Raw genomic sequence first — 18,319 nt, 5'->3', positions numbered from 1 at the left:
TACAGAATAAAGTACCTTGAGGCGATTGTCGTTGTTATTTGGCATTATATAAATAAAACTAAACTGAATTCAATTGAATCGAATTGTCAGGGGTGATTCATAACATAGGATAGCAGCAAGAGTGAAAGATGGCTGTGAGACCTGCTATGATGGATGGTTTGGACATGGCACTAACAATGAAAAAAACAGGAGGCTGAGCTGGAGGTGTTAAGGTTTTCATTGGGAGCGACAAGATCAGGAAGCCAACAATAATCTGGTATATGCTGTGTTTTTCTTCTTTTTGTGTTTTTGGCTGATGAATTAAGTCTAACATTCACTCTTTCAGTCTCTAACAGCAAGGGAGATTATCTGGATAAATGCTCTTCTCTTTAAATAGTTTCTATTTTTACTTCGGGAGAGTGATAAGAAGGAAATTGTTATATAAATATATTCTGTGACTGACCTCTTTTATTTCTATAAAACTACTTAAACCTTTATTTATTGAGTCTTCCTTACACCAGCATGAAATTGCCCTAGGTTGCCAATACAAAGCAAATGTTTCAGTGTAGTAGATTACAGTTTTAGGTGGAGAACCTCAGTGACACTCAAGATTTTTATTTTTATTTTTTTGAAGATGAGAATTTGCTCCATTACATTTAGTGTTGTATGAAAGAAACACAAATGATAAGACAAGATGACATCCAAACAAAATTTTAATGTCGTTTTCCTTTTCTTTTCTGTACACACACATTATGTACATGACGTTGGACTTAAATACACCCCTAATAAATTAAATATTTTCATTTTTAGTTGCTAGTTATAATTAATAGCCTCCTTTCAGAACATTTTCTTCCAAATGAATGGTAAATAGACTGCAAGAGGACAAATGAGGAGCTCATTGTGCATGCTTGCTGTTTGTAGAGGCAACTTTTGGCGACGAGCGTGAACGTCTCCCCTTTTTGGTTGAAGAGTGGGAAGATGGAGAGGAAGGTGGGGAGGCAGTTGCAGAAGAGGGGATGGAGTCAGAAGAAACTGAGCGTCTTCTGGTGGGACTGCTGCTTGGTGAACCACGGGGTGAAGAGTAGGGTGACAGGGCCTGGAGCATACGGCCACTTCTCTCCTGAATTGCATGCTAAACAAGGGCAGACACAGATCAGATTTTCACTGTGTGTCATGCTATGTGCTGTTGCAGTGATTTAAAGAATGCCTCTTGTGATTCAGTGTATGAAGACATGCTTGTTTTTGCTCACACACAGACTTTTTCTAGTTAAGAAGACCGAAATTAAATCTTGTGCTACAGTTAGTGTGTGATGTTTTTATGGTGAAAGTGAACATACCCATGCTCCATCTGGTCCGAAAAGCTCCAGAAAGTTGCCAATGAATTCTCGTGACTTCTCTTCCCATTTGTGGATGAGGTCCTGGCTTTTCTCTTCCACCCTGTAGACAAAATGTTTCGACTTTTCCTCCACCGTACGGACTGTCTCTTTCATCTTGTCCACCTGGTTCTGGAGCCGGTACTTTTTCTCCTGAGATAAAGCAAGGTGGATTTGTGTCTAATTTTGTATTTACAGCTTGTTTTTCCTTTTACGTTTTATTAAAAATGAAATATTTTCTTACATTGATGAAGCCAACATTTAGTTCACGGGCTGTATAGCCTCTTTGCAGGTTGCGTCTGACATACATGTCGTAATTCCGAACGATACGAGTGATCAGATCGGATGTGGAGATGCCCTCCGTCCTCTGAGTGGCCACAAACATTCCTGACATGAACACACGAATACTTTAAATATGTGTAATTAATTATGAGAAAGAAGATAACTAGAATTTATTTTAACATTGCATGAATCTTCACCTGCTTCCTTGATGTGTTTGTAGACGTCCTCTGATCCAGCGGAGGTGTAAGGTATATCATCATGGGCCACAAAGTCGATCTATGAATGCAACAGAACAGTCTACAGACAGTTTGGACACCGTATAGCTTTAACACTGTATGACACTGTAGGAAGCTGTGTTTAAAGTTACTGTGTGACCTTTGACCTTATGTTTCTTGAGGAATTCTGGTGTAAGACTCCAGGGAGCATCCCGCACTACCTCGTCAACGTAACGGCAGTGCCTGAGGGCTTCGTAGCGTTCATCCTCTGTCATCACCGTATAGCCCTTAAACTTGTGAGTGAGTTCATCGCTGCACACTAGGAACACAGAGATTTTCAGTGCTTGCCTCCTGATTTCTTTTTCTTTCTTTTTTTACCATATTAGCCACACTGACATGTTTCAGATCATCAAACTAATTTTAATATTGGACAAGATAACCTGAGTAAATACAAAATGCAGCTTTTAAATGATGTTTTCGGGAAAAAAAACTATCCAACCTTACCTGGCCCTGTGTGAAGAAGTAATTTTTCCATAAACAATGACTCAATGAAGCATTAAGATCAGTCTTTCACTGTGGAGGAATTTGGGTCCACTCTTATTTGCAGAATTGTTTGAATTCGGCCACAATGGAGGATTTTCTACCATGAATGGCCTGTTAAACGTTACGCCACAGCAGATTTAAGTTCAAACTTTGACTAGGTCACTCCAAAACCTCCATTTTGTTTTGTTTTTTAGCCATACAGACGTGGACTTGCTGGATTGTTTCAGATCACCTTCCTACTGCATAACCTAAGTGAGGAACAAACTGATAGATGGACATTCTCCTTCAGATAGCTGAAGCAGAAACTGATAGCAGAGAGCAGAATTCAGGGTTCCTTCAAGTCTTCCAGGTAGGTCTTGAAGCAGCAAAGCAGCCCTAGACCATCACACTACCACCACCATGTGTTGATGTTCTTTTTATGAAATTGTTAGTTTCATGTCCGATGTAGCAAGACTCAAACCTTCCAAAAAGTTCAACATTTCCTTTGTCAGTGCACAGATATTTCTCCAAAAGTCTTGGGGATCATCACAATGTGAGAGGAACCTTTGTTTTGTTTTTGGTCAGCAGTGTTTTTTTTCCTCTCAAGGTCTCTTTTTTATTGCTGAATCATGAACTCTGACCTTAAGCCTTGAGCCAACACTTCCCCAGATGTTGTTCTGGGGTCTTTTTATGATCTCCTGGATGAGTTGTCGATCTTCACTTTGGAGTAATTTTGGTATGCTGGACACTCCTAGGAAGGGCAACCGCTGTTCCAAGTTTTCGCTATTTGTGTATAATGACTCTCACAGTGGTTCACTGAAGTCCCAAAGATTTAGAAATGGCTTTGTAAATCTTTCCAGACTCATACTTCAGTTTTTCACTATTTAGTCACACTTACTTTAAGATTTAACAAAGTATTTTTTCACACACGATCAGGAAGGTTTGGAGAATGTTTTTCGCTTACTGAATGAAATCATTTAATAACTGCATTTATATTTACTCGAGTTGTCTTTGTTTAATATTAAAATTACTTTGATGACCTGAAACATGTGAGTGTGACAAATATGCGGAAAAAAAAAGATATCAGGAAGGGGGCAAATGCTTTTTCACTGCAGTGTACACGTGACTCTTTGGAGGCCTTCTGTGTCTATTTTCATGACCATGAAGGTTAAAGAGTGTTACTTTGTGAATGTGTTACTGTGGCGAGTGAATGAAAGGGATACTTACCTCCTACTATAAGATGAGTGTTTGGGAACACATTCTTTGCCTGCATCAGCGCTCGAGCATGTCCCGAATGGAAAAGATCAAAGATTCCATCAGCGTAGACTCTCACAGGGCGGTTAGCTAAACATGAAGGGTGGTCGTTAAATGCAGTCATGTCATGACACAAAACTCGAGCAGTTTCTATTTTTGCTGTTACAAATATGGAATTCTAATGAAACAGTGATGCTTTTAACTGTTAGTTAATCATTATTTTGCTGATTTGTCACTCAGTCAAATTCACTGCTGTGATCAAACCCTGAATCATCAAAATAACTGGCAGTTATGTAACAATGCTGATAATGAAATCGCCTTTTTATAACTGATATCAGATAATTACAGCACAGCAAAACATCTTGAGTTAACTTTTCTTTTCCTAATTTTCTTCCCTGTGTATTCAGAATTTTTTAAAAAGGTGGTGATAAGTGCAACCTGGTGTCCCCCTCCGTGCTTGAGCAATGGTGAGCTTGTCATGTGGGATATCAGATTCAAAACCTGTAGACTTGGCAAAATCTGCAGGCTCCCGTGGAGTCTGAACACAAAGACCAGATGGAGACATTCAGATACAGTTGGTGAAAAAAGTCATCTGTTCTCTAAATCATTTAACTTTTTCAGGTCGCCAGCATACATTATATGACACCAAACTATGTGTAATTACTGACGAAACATGTTCGCTCTTGCTTCATTCCTAACGGCTCGTGTTTCAAGTTTATCCAATCTCTTGCACGTGTTCAGACTTCTGCCAAGAAGTGGATGTTATTGGTACAGTCATGTTGCATTTGATAAAAACAGAAACTGTAAGACGGTATACAGGAACACTTTAGAAAATTAAAGCATTTAAGTGCATTACTTATAATAGAAATATATGAGATGTGGTGAGTTTGCAGGTTGTGCCTCCTCTCTGTATCATAATAACTTCAAGGTAGTTTTTTTTACCAATTTTAGCACATGGATGTTTAAAGATGCTATAGACTTTGTGTTGCATGCATGTACACCTTTATCCTTTGCTGTGCTGAAAGATATACTTTAAACTATTGATCTTTTTTAAGTGTCTTTTGCTCCTTGAGTTGTGTTCAAATATAAGATTGGTTAGTATACCATTGCAAAATATTCCTTTGACCTTGTAAACATTAGCAACATGCTCCTATGCTTCTTAATTTCTGTCTTGTATTCTGATCTCAGCCTTCGTGGCTTGTACACATGCTGACGCACAAGCCAGCATATTTCCACATCGGACATAAATGTAAGAATTAAAATTCTAATAAATAATTATTGTTTTCGTGTTAAGTCTTTAATTTCCTTTGAGATTAATTATTGCTACTGCAGACATGAGTCATGCTGTTCCACGGAGTTTATCGGTTAACTTATCCCAGTCATATAACCACAGTGGAAAAGATTACCTCAGTAATATTCAAAGCATGTTAAGCAGTATAAGGCAGAGATATACCTCACTTCATTATAGTGTCCTCTAAATATATTCACAAAAACAAAATAAGAGGGGATCTCGTGGGGCTCCCTGTTGTTTACTATTTGAAAAACAATCTGCGGTTGGTTCTCTTTGCTAATGACAGAAGCAGGCTTACCCTGCGAGGGCCTCCTCTTTGATTGTGCACGGCAGCCTGTTGATGGTGCTGTCCGTTGCCGCCACGGCCTCGTCTCCTGCGAGCCATCTGGGTTGTTCTTTTGTCAGCCAACAATAACACTCCACCAGCCTGCTGCTCCTCTCAGTCAGCCCTACTACTGCAAGGGAAGGATCTCTAAAGCTGTGTGTCTGTTTAAGTATACATCCTATCACCCTGCCTGACCCTGATGACAGGATAACATAGCGGGCAAAGTTCAGGCCACAGTGGTAAAGGCATTCAGAAATGTAGATTGCATTTGCAATCAATGCTGAGCTTGTAAAGACTTTCTCTTTATTTGTACGGTGGCAGCAGCAGCATGATCCAGTGAGTGTTGATCCACTGAAAGTCCAACTCTTTAACATTTTAGTACACATCTGTAAAAAATATGCTTATTTTTTAACCGTTTTTCAAAATTTTATTCCTTACATTTTAACATAACGAATAGAGGCTGCGCACGTAACACTGTACTGCTTGCTGAGAAAGCCATTCGATATCAACTATGAAGCCGTAATGGGAGGTCAGAGAGGGGACAGTGAGTCCCGGCATTTCTCAGAGTTGTTAAAAGTTAGCCACAGTGGCAGAAATCTGTGTATATCTTAAAATCAATAACATCCTGTCCTTCCTGTGCATCATAGCACATAATGTACGTCCTGGTTTTGACAACAACTCATTCAGCTTTTCTGTGCTGAAGTGTTTCCCGATGTAACACAAAAACACAACAAAGCTCACACAAAACATTATTTTCCACACAAACAGAAATAAAACTAAGACTTTTCAGGGAGGCTAGCTGCTAAAAAATGTTTTAGCCAGTCAGTGAGTCTGTCTACTGTTTCAGTTCAAGTATATGAAAAACACTGACTAGTGTGATCACATAACTTTTCATTTAGTCCTAACATCTGGTCAAAGTTTCAGTAATGTCTAGCAGGCTATGACAGGTTATGACTAATATTCCCATCAGACATCTGCCTTTTTTCTTTAACTCTGCTCTCTTTAGTTTCACTTTAATTCTGAGCTGAGCTGTTTTTGAGTAAATGCAATGATTTTGTACAAAACACATTTTAAAAGTGGAATAAAAGTAATGCACCTAGCTCTAAGCACTGGTGCGTCTAAACCAATCTTGCCAGAACACCCAAAGAGATAACAAGGCTGAAAGTCTTGTTATCTCTTTGGGTGTGTTTCATGTTCAGGAGATGCCACAGATATGCTGTGATCCATATCTTTGTAATGTTTGTAAGGTTGTTAGACTTTATCAAAAGGTCCAAATTATTTATTGTAGAATTATTTTTCTAAAGAGGAAACTTTGAGTCAGATAGTCGATCACAGAGTGGAAATTTAAGAAATGGATGATCAGCTCATACATATGTCTGCTTTTGCGCATTACTGTACTGTAATCCACATTAAAGTGTAAGGAACTCTTTAACTGCTTTATGGAGGTGAGCTCAGAATGAACAACTGCCCTTGGTTTTCCAGAAGTGACTTATGGAAAATCCCCTGAATATGTTTCACTTTCATTGTTATTCCTCCCAGATCGATTGCAGCACTTTGAAAAACAAATGATAGATATTTGATTCCAGATCACAATAATCTCAGACAGCAACAAGCATAACCGGTCTGATCACACAGGAAGGGGGGGTGATTTCATGGGAATTTCTCACCTGTGAACACAATGACCTGGGGTAGGGGGTGTGGTTATGTATGCGAAAGCATGCTGGGCGGGAGCATTACTCTGCTGTTCTTCTCACTTCCTGAATTGAAGTTCTCCAAATATGTGGAGGTACAAACACAGGATAACCTAACATTCGGGACCTTTGACACACCACGTTACCCTGTATTGAAGGTGAGACTCTGATTACAATAAAAACATTTCATATTCTTCCATTCTTTGGAGAAAGGCAGAAACTACTATACAAAAGGCGTGCTGTATAAATCACCAGTCTCAGGGTGTTCAAGGAGCAAAGACATATTTTTCTGCTCTTTTCTGACCCCTGTTTGGTAGATGAGTAACCAGTTAAGGATACAGTGTAAAGTTTTAGTGAAAGAGAACCGTCTGTTTTGTTTGTGTGGTTATATTATGAACAGGATAATGTTTGAAATGTCTTTTTTATGTAATAGTCTGACTGATTAATCTATTTCAGTTTAAAGTGCCCGTGTAAAGCATGCTCCTGTGGCAGTATCTGATAACCTTCCTGCTGGTTACTGTTCAAATATGCAAAGGTAGGAAACAAATCATGAAAATGTAAATGGCTTTCTTTACAAATCAGCGGTGTGTGTGTGTGTGTGTGTGTGTGTGTGTGTGTGTGTGTGTGTGTGTGTGTGTGTGTGTGTGTGTGTGTGTGTGTGTGTGTGTGTGTGTGTGTGTCTGTACAGTGTTTGCACACACGTACAGCTGTGGTCACACAACATATGACACAAATGTACCACAAGTTTTCAGTCAAGCAGCATTTGAGGAAATGCTGTTTCTTGGAATTTGTTAAGGGTCCTCAGCTAATTTTACTGTAAATAGAGTCACTGCTGATGTGCAACTGTTACTGAAAAACACATTTCTGTGCTTTTTTTTCCATCTTAGTAAATAACCATCCTGTCAGTGATAAAATCTTTAAACAATCTAATAGTCTAGATATCATTTGAAGTTCTTGCAAAGTCAGTGTCTAAAATATGCATTTGCTTAGCAGTAGATAGTTATATGTACAGAGGTGTGTCCTGAGCTTGGGTGCTGTAAGTTACAGTGAGTCAGCACCAAATGAAAACTTGTAATGAGGAACAATGAACTACACCCTGAAACCAATAGTACTGATGTCAAAAGATGACAATGTTGGTTTAAGATATTATGCAAACAGGCTTTTGACACTAAGTGATCACAAAAAAAATGGTTTGCACGCTTTAGTCACACTGATGTTAAATCTCTTACGAGAAACATGTGGCCAAGGTAGCAGCCATACAAACTCAAACCCGGTTGAAAATGCAGTATTGAAAGACAAGATCTACAACATCAACAACGTCTATGCTGGTCAGATCCATAAAGGTCCCACAAATTACATGAGACACACACTGGATGTGAGGAATGGAAGTAGTCACTGTGATGTCAGGTTTGAGGCCTTGATTTTTGGGTTCTGCCCTGTTTTAAATCATTTGTAGAATTCACAACGAAGCAAGCAGCAGTATTTTAACCGGTAACTCCTCCAAAAGGCTCCAACACTGAGTCAATGAATTGGAGATGTCCACTGACTCAGCATAAATGAATGTTTACGAGTCAATTGAGGATCAATTACTGTTGCATTTCATATTAAATAAATACATCCTCTGTACAGGTAAAGTTTGTCATTTTAACACTGGAGTCTGGGTGGATTCACTTAAAGCCTCAAGTGAGCAGTGGAGGTCATGCTGAATCCGTGGCTTAATTGTTCAGAGATGTTATAGCAGCAAATCGAGGGCCTGCTCAGTTAGCCAGGTGGTTTCATTGTTGTGGCTTATCAGTGTGTTGTGGTTGAGTAGGTGTTTAAAACCCGGTAAAATGTACTGCAAGTACAGGGTGTCAGAATAACGGGCTATATATATATACTGTATATGACACATGCCTCTCAAGATGGCATAAAGTTTAGTATTTAGATGTTGTGCAATCTTTCCCATGCAATGCCTGCAGAGATCAGTTACATAATATCTTATTTACCTGAATGCATCTGTCTTGTTTTTTTTTTTTATCTCTTACCAGCTGAGAAATGCGATGAATTTACCGATCTGAATCTTGGTCACTCAATCATTGGCACCAGCCTCAAAGTTCGGTTGTTGCTATACACCAGATCACATGGCACCTGTGGTACCCTCGTGTCCCACACCGACCTGTCTGCCTACCCCCAATTTAACCTGTTAAATCCTACCACCTTCATCATTCATGGGTATCGGCTCACTGGATCTCCACCGCCGTGGCTCGGCGACCTCACTCAGCTTCTGCTGGTCAGGAAAGACATGAATGTTATAGTGGTAGACTGGAACTACGGTGCTGCGAATCTGAATTATTTGGAAGCAGTGAAGAACACACGCGAAGTAGCATCCAACGTCACAGCTTTCATTCAAATGTTGCAGGTATGGCAAGTTGTCTGATTTCAAATGTCACAGAGTGTGTAGTGTGTAGCGATTCTAACAGCTGATATTTTTTCAGGAGCAAGGAGCCGATCTGAGCTCCATCCACCTGATTGGTGTCAGTCTCGGAGCTCATATATCAGGCTTCACGGGCGCTAACTTGAAGGGAGAAATTGGAAGAATATCAGGTAAAAGTGCCACTTACATTGACATAACTTCCACTTTCTGATTGAGAATTAAAACCTGAAGTGGTATTTTCACTTGTTTTACATCCCTTTAAAACAGGCCAATAGTAAAGCGAGTAAAGTTATGCTTCAGGTCTTAAGAACAATCTTATTTGACTCAATCCAAAGGAGAAGAAAACTTATGAAGAAGTTGTCCCATTGAGACGTTTGCATGACTTTTGGACATGGCGTGCTTAGGGGTGACATTTTATAATGGCTCTTCTCTTGACTGAGCTTTAATTCCTAGATTTCAAACTTTAGAAGTCACTAATAGCAAAAGGAGATAAAGCCACTGTTGCTAAAGGGTTTAATAAAAGTTGCAGAGTGTATAAACAATGTGTTATTTGTCATGGTTGAGTTTTGGAGTCATAGATGCTTCGGGTTTTGCCTGGGTTGGAGTCGCCATGAAAAAAATGAAAAAAATGAAAAAAAGCGGCATAGTTTGGTAAAATCCCCGAGGAGAGATGATGTTCACAGGTCAGCCTAATTTTCTGGAGGCTCACTGAGAATATCAGGTTTAAAACAGCAGGAAAAAAGCTGTCACATGAAAAAGAGGGGAAAAAAGATATGTGGAAGAAAATGACAAAAGGAAACCGCTATGAAGGTCAGCTCGGATAAGCACTTGGCCTGGGTGTTGTCTGAATATTTAAGTGTGGTCAACATTCTGTTTTCTAGTGTTGTGATTGGGACTGAACTTTAAGCCTGACTGATGTTTTCTAATGTGGTGTTTGCAGCACTGGATCCTGCTGGACCAGAATTCAAAGGCAGAAACCCAGAGGACCGACTGGACTCCTCAGATGCACAGTTTGTGGATGTCGTGCACACGGACATGGATCGTCAGTCAATCACCTTATTTGTTATTATGAAGACTTTTTTTCTTTACACAAAACAGGCATACACATTGTGCACATGTGTCAATTTTTCATTATTATATTACAGTGCTGGGTTTCAGGGAACCTTTAGGTCACATTGATTACTACGCCAATGGAGGAGCGGACCAACCCGGCTGCCCAAAGACTATTTTCTCAGGTAAGATCATTAAGTTTAGGAAACTTTTGGTATAAAGAACTGAACTTTATGTTAACAATTCACTTTCTTATCCCTGAAAAGGACAGTCCTATTTTAAATGTGACCACCAGAGATCGGTGTACCTCTTCCTTGACTCTATAAATGCCACATGTACCAGCAGGACCTACCCCTGCTCGTCCTATAAAGACTTTCTGGATGGGAAATGCTTAACCTGCAGCCAATTTGGTGATGCTGGATGTCCTATTTTTGGTTGGTGATGAAAAACACACAGATTAAATTTTTTGTCAGCTGATAGGCAGTTACGAAAATCCAAATATGCACATTTTGCCAGTTTGTATTTTATTTCTTTAGATTTTACAGTGTATTATTCAGCACTGACACAGGTGTTTTAACCTAACCCAGGTTATGACGTCATAAAATGGAAAGACATCCTGCTGGAACAGAACCAAACAAAGGCCTACTTCAAAACAAACGGAAAATCTCCATACTGCAGTAAGTAACGGTTTACTAATGATCACAGTAAACTACAAAAAATCCTTAATTTCAATACAGCATGCAATCTGATTGTCAGCCTGCACTGCCACCTAGTGGTAGAACTACACTTTTCTCAATAGTTTAGCACATTTTAATGTGCCACTTTATTAGGTACACCTGTTCAACTTGTTATTAAAGCAAATATTTAATTAGTCAATCACATGACAGCATCTCGGTGCATTTAGTACATTTGCCAGAGGTCAGAGTAGAATGACCGGGCTGATTTGAGCTGTTAGGAAAGCAACAGTAACCACTCTTTACAAATAAAGGTATGCAGAAGAGCATCTCTGAATTCAAAACATGTCAGACCAAATGGGCCACAGCAACAGAATCAGCAAGTCCTCCTCCTATCAGCACAGGTCCACCAAAATTAGACAAATGAAGACTGGAAACACATCACCAGGTCTCAGGAGTGTTATTGTCTGCTGGGAGATTTGGATGGTAGGGTCAGAATTTGGCATAAACAACATGATAATATTGATCTTTCCTGCCTTATTTTTGAGATATCCCAGAGTGTGCTGGTGTAGTGGTGTGTGGGATATCTTCTTGGCACACTTTGGAGCCCATATTATGGACTAAGCATCATTTGAGTGTCACAGTCTACCTGATTATTGTTGCTGACCATGTCCATCCCTTTATGACCACTGCTTCTAGCAAGATAACACGCTGTGTCACAAAGCTCAAATCATCACAAACTAGTTTCTTGAGCATGACATTTAGTCCACTGTTCTCAAAGGGCCTCCACAGTCACCGGATCTCAATCCAACAAAGCACCTTTGGGATGTGGTGGAACGAAAGTTTTATATCCTTAATGTGCAGTTGACAAATCTGCAGCAACTGTGTTTTGCTGTCATGTTAATGTGGACCAAAATCTCAGAGGAATGTTTCCAGCACCTTCTTGAATCTATGCCATGAGGAATTTATTTATTTATTTTTTATAAAAAATCTAAATGGACAGTTAATGTTTATAACCCTTGAAATGGGGAACGAGCCAGAGAAGCAAGTCAGGTTAAGTGTTTGTTTTTTTATAGTTCAAAACAAAAGACTTGAATTAAAAAATGTCATGTCTTTGCTCAGTGACAAACTACAGGATGGATGTGATGATATGGAACAAGGATGTACAGTGGGGATACTTGACTGTTAAACTTCATGGCAATGGTAAAGAAGCACAGGCAACCATTAACCAGTAAGTCTTCTCTGCATATATAGCCAAGACTTGTCTTTATCTCCATGTTATTACCTTCTCTAACTAATGTATTTTTTCCCCTCATATTAGTAAATCCTTAAAGTTCAAGAAGTTCACAGAGACTGAGCTGTTGGCTGCGTTTGACAAAGACATTCAGTCGGTGGAAAAGGTGTCTGTTAAATTCTCCACTGGGAATGTATTGCAGCCCAAACGTAAGCTCAGAATTCTCCAAATCCGTCTCGAAAACCTGGAACCTAAAGAGAATAAAGCACAGGGGTATGCTAAAATTTTACCTTTAAGAAATGACACGCAGCATCAGCTGGTTTCTTTGTTGAAGCGCTTCTTATATCTCCCAGCTGTAGATTTACTGAAGTGTCTGTTTTTTCCCCTCACAGGTCTCTGTGTCGGTACGACGTCCTTCTCGAGGAGAACAAAGAGGTCACCTTCAGGCCAATTCCCTGTGAAGAATCCAACTTCTGAGGGGGAAAAAAATTGCATAACATTTCACTGCATCACTGCATGTATGCAGAGAGACTCAGCTGATTTCTACAGTTCTTCCAGAATTGTTCATGAAAAGACCAGGACTGCTAAAACAAAACAAAATATACACAGCAGAACTGTGTAAATCAAATATATTTACTGTGTAACAGTTTGTGTTCTGATATGCCATGTGATGTGCGAGGTTTTAAGTGTAACGTGTGTGTGTGTGTTTAAGAAGATCTAAAAATTATCTCAAGAGTGAAGTTGAGATTGTTTTCTCTTTTTATCTTAACTCATTCATTAGTCATTCGCTGAAAATCGCCATTCATTAGGTGGTGTGGTGGTTCACAATGTTGCCTCACAGTAAGAAGGTCACTGGGACTTTTCTGTGCAGTTTGCACTGTCCCACAGTCATTTGGGGGTTGGGTTAACTGGTGATTGATTCTAAGTTGGCTGTCGGTGTAACTTTGAGCGTGGACGGTTGTCCGTCCCCGTTGTTAATGCGATAGACTGGTGATTTGCCCAGGGTGTACCCTACAGCTGGGATAGGCCCCCTGCACCTCTGAACTGGATAAGTGGAAGATGGATGGATAGACCAGTAATGTGAATTAGACAGATTATCTGTCACAAATGAGTCAAAAATGTCTAACATAAATAAAGAGTGAAAAAATACTAACATATTTACCTTTTTTGATAGAAAAGTAGAGCTGTCAACGTTAACGCGCCATCAAGATTAACGCGATTAAAATTTTTTTAACGCATTTCACCCATCTGCAGCTCAGAATGGACAAACTTTGGACAAACTGCCCGAAATGTGTTGACAAAGTCATTCTGCGCTCCAGATGGGTTAATTGCGTTAAAATTTTTAATCGTGATGACAGATTAACCCGTGTTAACGTGTTAACGTTGACAGCCCCTGTAGAACACATAAGGTACAACTGATGGATTTTATTTACTTCAGGCACTGGCCTTTGTTTTTGTTTTTTTGTTGCTTGTCTTTGCTTTTGTTCCTGTTTCCTTTTTTATGCCAATATAAATTTTTAACATACATATATCAGCAGTAACTATATTTATTTTTAATAAACACACAGTGCACATCAGCACCCAGTAAATTTACATTCTTTGTGCAATCAGAAAGAAAACAAGTGCGATTTTTTTTTCTTTTTTCTTTTTACAAGCCTAAAATCTGTGTGCTCATCCATATTACATTATTATAAACAAACCCTTTAGTCTCTGTAAATGAACTGCTGCTTGTCATTTCTCATCCTCTCTCTTGGAGTCACTGTTACAATGGATAAAAAAAACCAGTTCAATTATGCCGTAGTACATATTACCACCAATCATTGTCTTAATGGACGGTGATAAGTGAAATCTCATGGAAAACTCAAAACATGTGAGATTACAGTTCCCCGACATGAACGTTTATGAATGCCTTTGGTGACGTGACGAGAAAAAAAAAACAAGATGTTTGATGTGCAACTGCGCCGGTCGTCTCCAGAGGGAAAGGACAGTTTGCTACAGCCTCCGTCTTCATGTCTGCTTCCATCTTTGCACTTCCACCAGTGACTCAGTAAAAATATTAAGCCCTCTGGGTCAGCCCACTCAGCAGTCCAAAAAGAAACGGTAAATCAGAAATCTGATGAAAGAATAGTCTTCTTTGCTCATTTAGACATGTGCTTCTTCATTCGCTGAATTTCCATCTAAAACGGAAAAAAATTGGATTTTGAAAAAAATCAAATCATGATAAATCTTCCTAACTTGAAGTGTTTGCGCCCATTGAAATACGATGTTGCTAAATTTTATTATCCTCGGCCACTTTACCTGTAACGTTAAGCGAATCCTTTTCTCCTCATCCAGCTCATTCATCAGCAGTTTGATTTCTTTGCTGAAATAACACAATATTGTTAAATTAGCAAAAACCTGACTGAAAGTACAGTTGGGGTACTGATGCTGGGAGTGTCAAATGCCCTCCAGAGTGAGGATGAGCTAGCTAATGTGCAATTAGGGAAAGACAGCCATACTTGTGCTGAGTCTTCATCTGTTCAAACTGGCCCTTCAGGTCTCTCAGCTCTGTCTGCAGTTGTTCCAGGTTTGGCGAGGCGTGCCCTTCTGGATTTCTGCTGGGCTGTGAGTGTGAGTTGATGCCTGCGGGCGGAGCTGGGTGCAGCACAGCAGAGATAGCCTTTGGCAGGAGAGAGGAGAAAGACTCTGTGGGCACAGTTTTGGCTTCTAATCCCTGTGGAAAACACAAAAGAAATATGGGAAGTTGTCATTTACTGCAGTTTAACAGCTGTGGATTGTACGACCTGTAGCATTTTATTTTATACACTGCTCAAAAAAATAAATAAAAATGAAAGGAACACTTTGAAAACACATCAGATCTCAATGATGATGCCACATCATGAAATAGAAATAAAAATGATCAACCTATAAAGGGCCGAATTCAAAGACACTCTGAAAATCAAAGTGAAAAAGTGATGCAGCAGGCTAGTGCATGTTAACGACATTTGAATGCAGCCACTTGAAATGGTGCTCAGTAGTTTTGTGTGGCCTACCACGTGCTTGTATTCATGTCTGGACATGCTCTTAATCAGACGATGGATGGTGTGCTGTGGGATCTTCTCTGGAGGGATCTGGAGGAGGAACTGTCTGCATTTTCTCAACACATTGTCAAACACCACGAGGAACCCACAGGAACACTGCACCAACATAGGGTCTGACAATCCAAGGACTTTATCCTGATAACTAACGGCTGTCAGGGTGCTGCTATCTAGCCTGAAGAGGTCTGTGTGCCCCTCCATGGATATGCCTCCCCAGACCTCCTTGACCCACCACCAAACCAGTCATGCTGAACTACAGGCAGAATAGCGTTCTCCACAGCTTCTCCAGACCCTTTCACATCTTTCTCACACTCAGGGTGAACCTGCTCTCCTCTGTGAAAAGCACAGGGGTCAGTGATGGACCTGCCAATTCTGGTATTCTAAGGCAAATACCAGTCGGCTCCATGGAGGACGTTGGGCCCTCAGGCCAGCCTCATGAATCAGTTTAATTGTTTGCTCAGAGACATTCACACCAGTGGCCTGCTGGAGGTCATGCTGTAGCTCTGGCAGTGCTCATCCTGTTCCTCTTTGCACAGATGATCAGATACGGTCCTGCTGATGGGTTAAGGACCTTCTACGCTCCTTTCCAGGTCTCCTAGAGTAACTGCCTGTCTCCTGAAATCTCCATGCTCTTGAGACTGTGCTGGGAGACACAGCAAGCCTCCTGGCAATGGCACATATTGATGTGCTTTCCTGGAGCAGTTAGACTACCTGTGCAACCTCTGTAGGGTCCAGGTGTCGTCTCATGCTACTGGTAGTGACAGTGACCCTTGGCAAATGCAAAACTAGCGAAAAAACACTCAGGAAAAATGTCAGTGCCCTCCACCATGTAAAACCATTCCTGGTGTCTCATTGTTGCTCCTCAGTGCACCTGTTGTTAATTTTATTAACAGCAAAGCAGCTGAAACTGATTAACAACCCCCCTCTGGTCAATATTCTAGAAGTTGAATTATCTTGATGCTATACTCTGATTAAAAAGTGTTAATTTCATTCAGTTTTTGAGCAGTGCACTTACAGGCAGGATGGATCCATTCTGAGTTGTTTGTTGAGTTCCTTCTGGCAGCGAATTCTTTACTTCACTCTGGGTTTTCTTTTGTTCCTCCTCCATCATGAGTGTTACCTGTAAAATAAAGTCTAGTTTGAGACGTCTGATAAGTAAAATACATTAAATGCTGACATGTTGTTCTAGCTGTTGGTGTTTCTTAGTCCCAGAAGATGATTTTCAACATGATTACAAAAAAGGGGGCCGATTCACTACAGGGCAAGTACCTTTTAACTTTGTTTTAAGTAAGGAGTCAAAGTAGATATCTTCTGCGTCTCTACGTGTCTCTCTGTGTGTGTGTATGGGGCAGCTCAGAAAAGTTAAATTTATCCCAAGGACAGAGTGACACAAGCAGACCACACCACACACTCTTTTCAAACACAGCACCAAGCTATAAACAAACTGGACGATTAAGAAATGGAATGGCTTGGCTTGTAGATGGCTTTCATTAAAAATGTATACTTCCCAGAGTCCGAAGCTCTGACTGTAACCTCTCATCTACAGCATGAGCTGCGTGCTCATTCAGCTTCTCCGTGACAGACACAACTGAAACAAACTCCTCAGTGTCTTTGAGAGAAATGGAGATTACATGTTAAAACACACCTCGCAGAGCTTGGAAGTCACTGAATGGTCATTCTTAGACATCTCGCTCCTTCTTTTGCACATTTTCAAAGTCTAGATTAACATTCTGCCTCAGACATGCAGCATCCGAGCACAGTAGCATTTCAATACATGTAACAAACAATAGTTGCAAGGCTTACCGGGAATGAGGGCTGAACTATAGCTGCCCATCGTGACAGAGAAGAATACAAGCGCAGAGAGTGAAAGACAGAAAAACCCTGCAGTGCCCTTAAGTCTACATCTACAAATGACAAATGGGAGCAAGTCAGTGGGACACAAATCAACAGAAACCTGTCAGCTCAGTGCAGTCTCATATCATGCTGCTTCTTTAAGAGATCTGTGCTCTTTGTCATGAATCAGCCCAGCAGCAGAAATATTTCTTTATCAGTGAGAGAGAGACTAAATGTGTAAGAGCAGAGGCAGCTGTTTCTCTCATGCCACAGCAGTGAACTAATGTGCAACACATGCTGGAGCCGGTGCAGAGTAGGGAGCACAGTGACAGATTAGTAAACGTACTAAACCAATTACCAGATTATTGTCAGTTAAAGCCACGATCCGGAGCGCACGCTCACCTTGTTTTTCCAGCGTCGCCGCTGAGATACAGCAGCATCTGCGGTAACTCGACACCACCCATTGTAATCCACAGTGGTCTGCAGAGTATGCTGCGATGAAGAGCGGTGCTGTCCGGTCTAAGTTTAGAGCGGCGCAGCCCCACTCTGCTCCCAAATATCACCGGGGCACAGCAAAGGGCGTCACAGACTGACGGCTGACAGTTGTTTAAATGGACAAACGATGCAAAAAAAAAAAAAAAAAAAAAAGGAAGTTGACGACTTCAGTTTAATTCTCACAAGCTGTTTCAAAACAGTCATCAAAGGGTGAGCGCGCTGCTTTTCAGTATACTTGTGTTTAAAAGATTAGAAAAACAGAGAGGCATATCCACATAAGGTTTGCAATAATGTCTTCATAAAAGGACATTCTTGTGAATGAGTCAGTAAAACTGTGAGTAAAAGAAAAGAGAGGAAACAGAAGAGTTTCCAAACTCCCTCTACACACATTCACACTACTCGCATAACACAACAACAGACTGTCCTCCTGTCACAGCTCCAGAGATCAGCTGTGGTCGAATGCTTGAAGAAAAAGATATGTTTTCAGCTTAGGTTTAAAAAGTGACCTCAGACAAGCATCAGGCTGTCTGGGGTCACTTTGGAGGTCATTCCAAAGTGTCAGTGCCACAAGATGAAAGCCATGACCCCCTTTTTGTATACCTTTTGGC

At 40.4% G+C, this 18,319-nt stretch overlaps 3 protein-coding genes across 5 annotated transcripts; 1 reads left to right on the top strand and 2 right to left on the bottom strand.

Annotated features, from left to right (window-relative positions):
* Positions 1–674: 674 nt before the first annotated feature.
* Positions 675–5,406, bottom strand: pcyt1bb (phosphate cytidylyltransferase 1, choline, beta b). Its single transcript, XM_039618229.1, has 8 exons — positions 5,215–5,406; positions 4,064–4,163; positions 3,599–3,715; positions 2,017–2,168; positions 1,832–1,910; positions 1,597–1,739; positions 1,317–1,505; positions 675–1,111 (listed from the first exon to the last, which is right to left on the bottom strand). Exons 1-8 carry the CDS (start codon positions 5,299–5,301, stop codon positions 875–877), a joined length of 1,104 nt encoding a protein of 367 aa, XP_039474163.1. The 5' UTR covers positions 5,302–5,406; the 3' UTR covers positions 675–874.
* Positions 5,407–6,933: 1,527 nt separating this feature from the next.
* On the top strand, positions 6,934–13,455 carry lipia (lipase, member Ia). Its single transcript, XM_031760022.2, has 11 exons — positions 6,934–7,090; positions 7,389–7,467; positions 8,963–9,333; positions 9,410–9,518; positions 10,289–10,390; positions 10,494–10,583; positions 10,665–10,832; positions 10,986–11,075; positions 12,195–12,303; positions 12,394–12,579; positions 12,699–13,455. The coding sequence occupies exons 2-11, from the start codon at positions 7,410–7,412 to the stop codon at positions 12,781–12,783; spliced, it is 1,368 nt and encodes a 455-aa protein (XP_031615882.2). The 5' UTR covers positions 6,934–7,090; positions 7,389–7,409; the 3' UTR covers positions 12,784–13,455.
* A 380-nt stretch (positions 13,456–13,835) lies between these two features.
* si:dkey-71d15.2 (SH3 domain-containing kinase-binding protein 1) lies at positions 13,836–17,540 on the bottom strand. 3 transcript variants are annotated; one of them, XM_039618231.1, is made up of 6 exons: positions 17,187–17,540; positions 16,892–16,992; positions 16,399–16,503; positions 14,805–15,019; positions 14,605–14,668; positions 13,836–14,483 (listed from the first exon to the last, which is right to left on the bottom strand). In XM_039618231.1, the coding sequence occupies exons 1-6, from the start codon at positions 17,215–17,217 to the stop codon at positions 14,445–14,447; spliced, it is 555 nt and encodes a 184-aa protein (XP_039474165.1). In that variant the 5' UTR covers positions 17,218–17,540; the 3' UTR covers positions 13,836–14,444. The 3 variants fall into 3 exon arrangements, with proteins under 3 accessions (XP_039474165.1, XP_039474167.1, XP_039474164.1); XM_039618233.1 differs by lacking the exons at positions 16,399–16,503; positions 16,892–16,992; positions 17,187–17,540 and adding exons at positions 15,339–15,416; positions 16,095–16,232; XM_039618230.1 differs by lacking the exons at positions 16,399–16,503; positions 16,892–16,992; positions 17,187–17,540 and adding an exon at positions 15,339–16,068.
* Between the last annotated feature and the right edge of the window lie 779 nt (positions 17,541–18,319).

Source organism: Oreochromis aureus, linkage group 10 (genome assembly GCF_013358895.1).
Source record: "Oreochromis aureus strain Israel breed Guangdong linkage group 10, ZZ_aureus, whole genome shotgun sequence".
Taxonomy (NCBI): Eukaryota; Metazoa; Chordata; class Actinopteri; order Cichliformes; family Cichlidae; genus Oreochromis; species Oreochromis aureus.
Note: the sequence above shows the minus strand (reverse complement) of the source record. Positions and strands in the feature narration are given on the sequence as shown.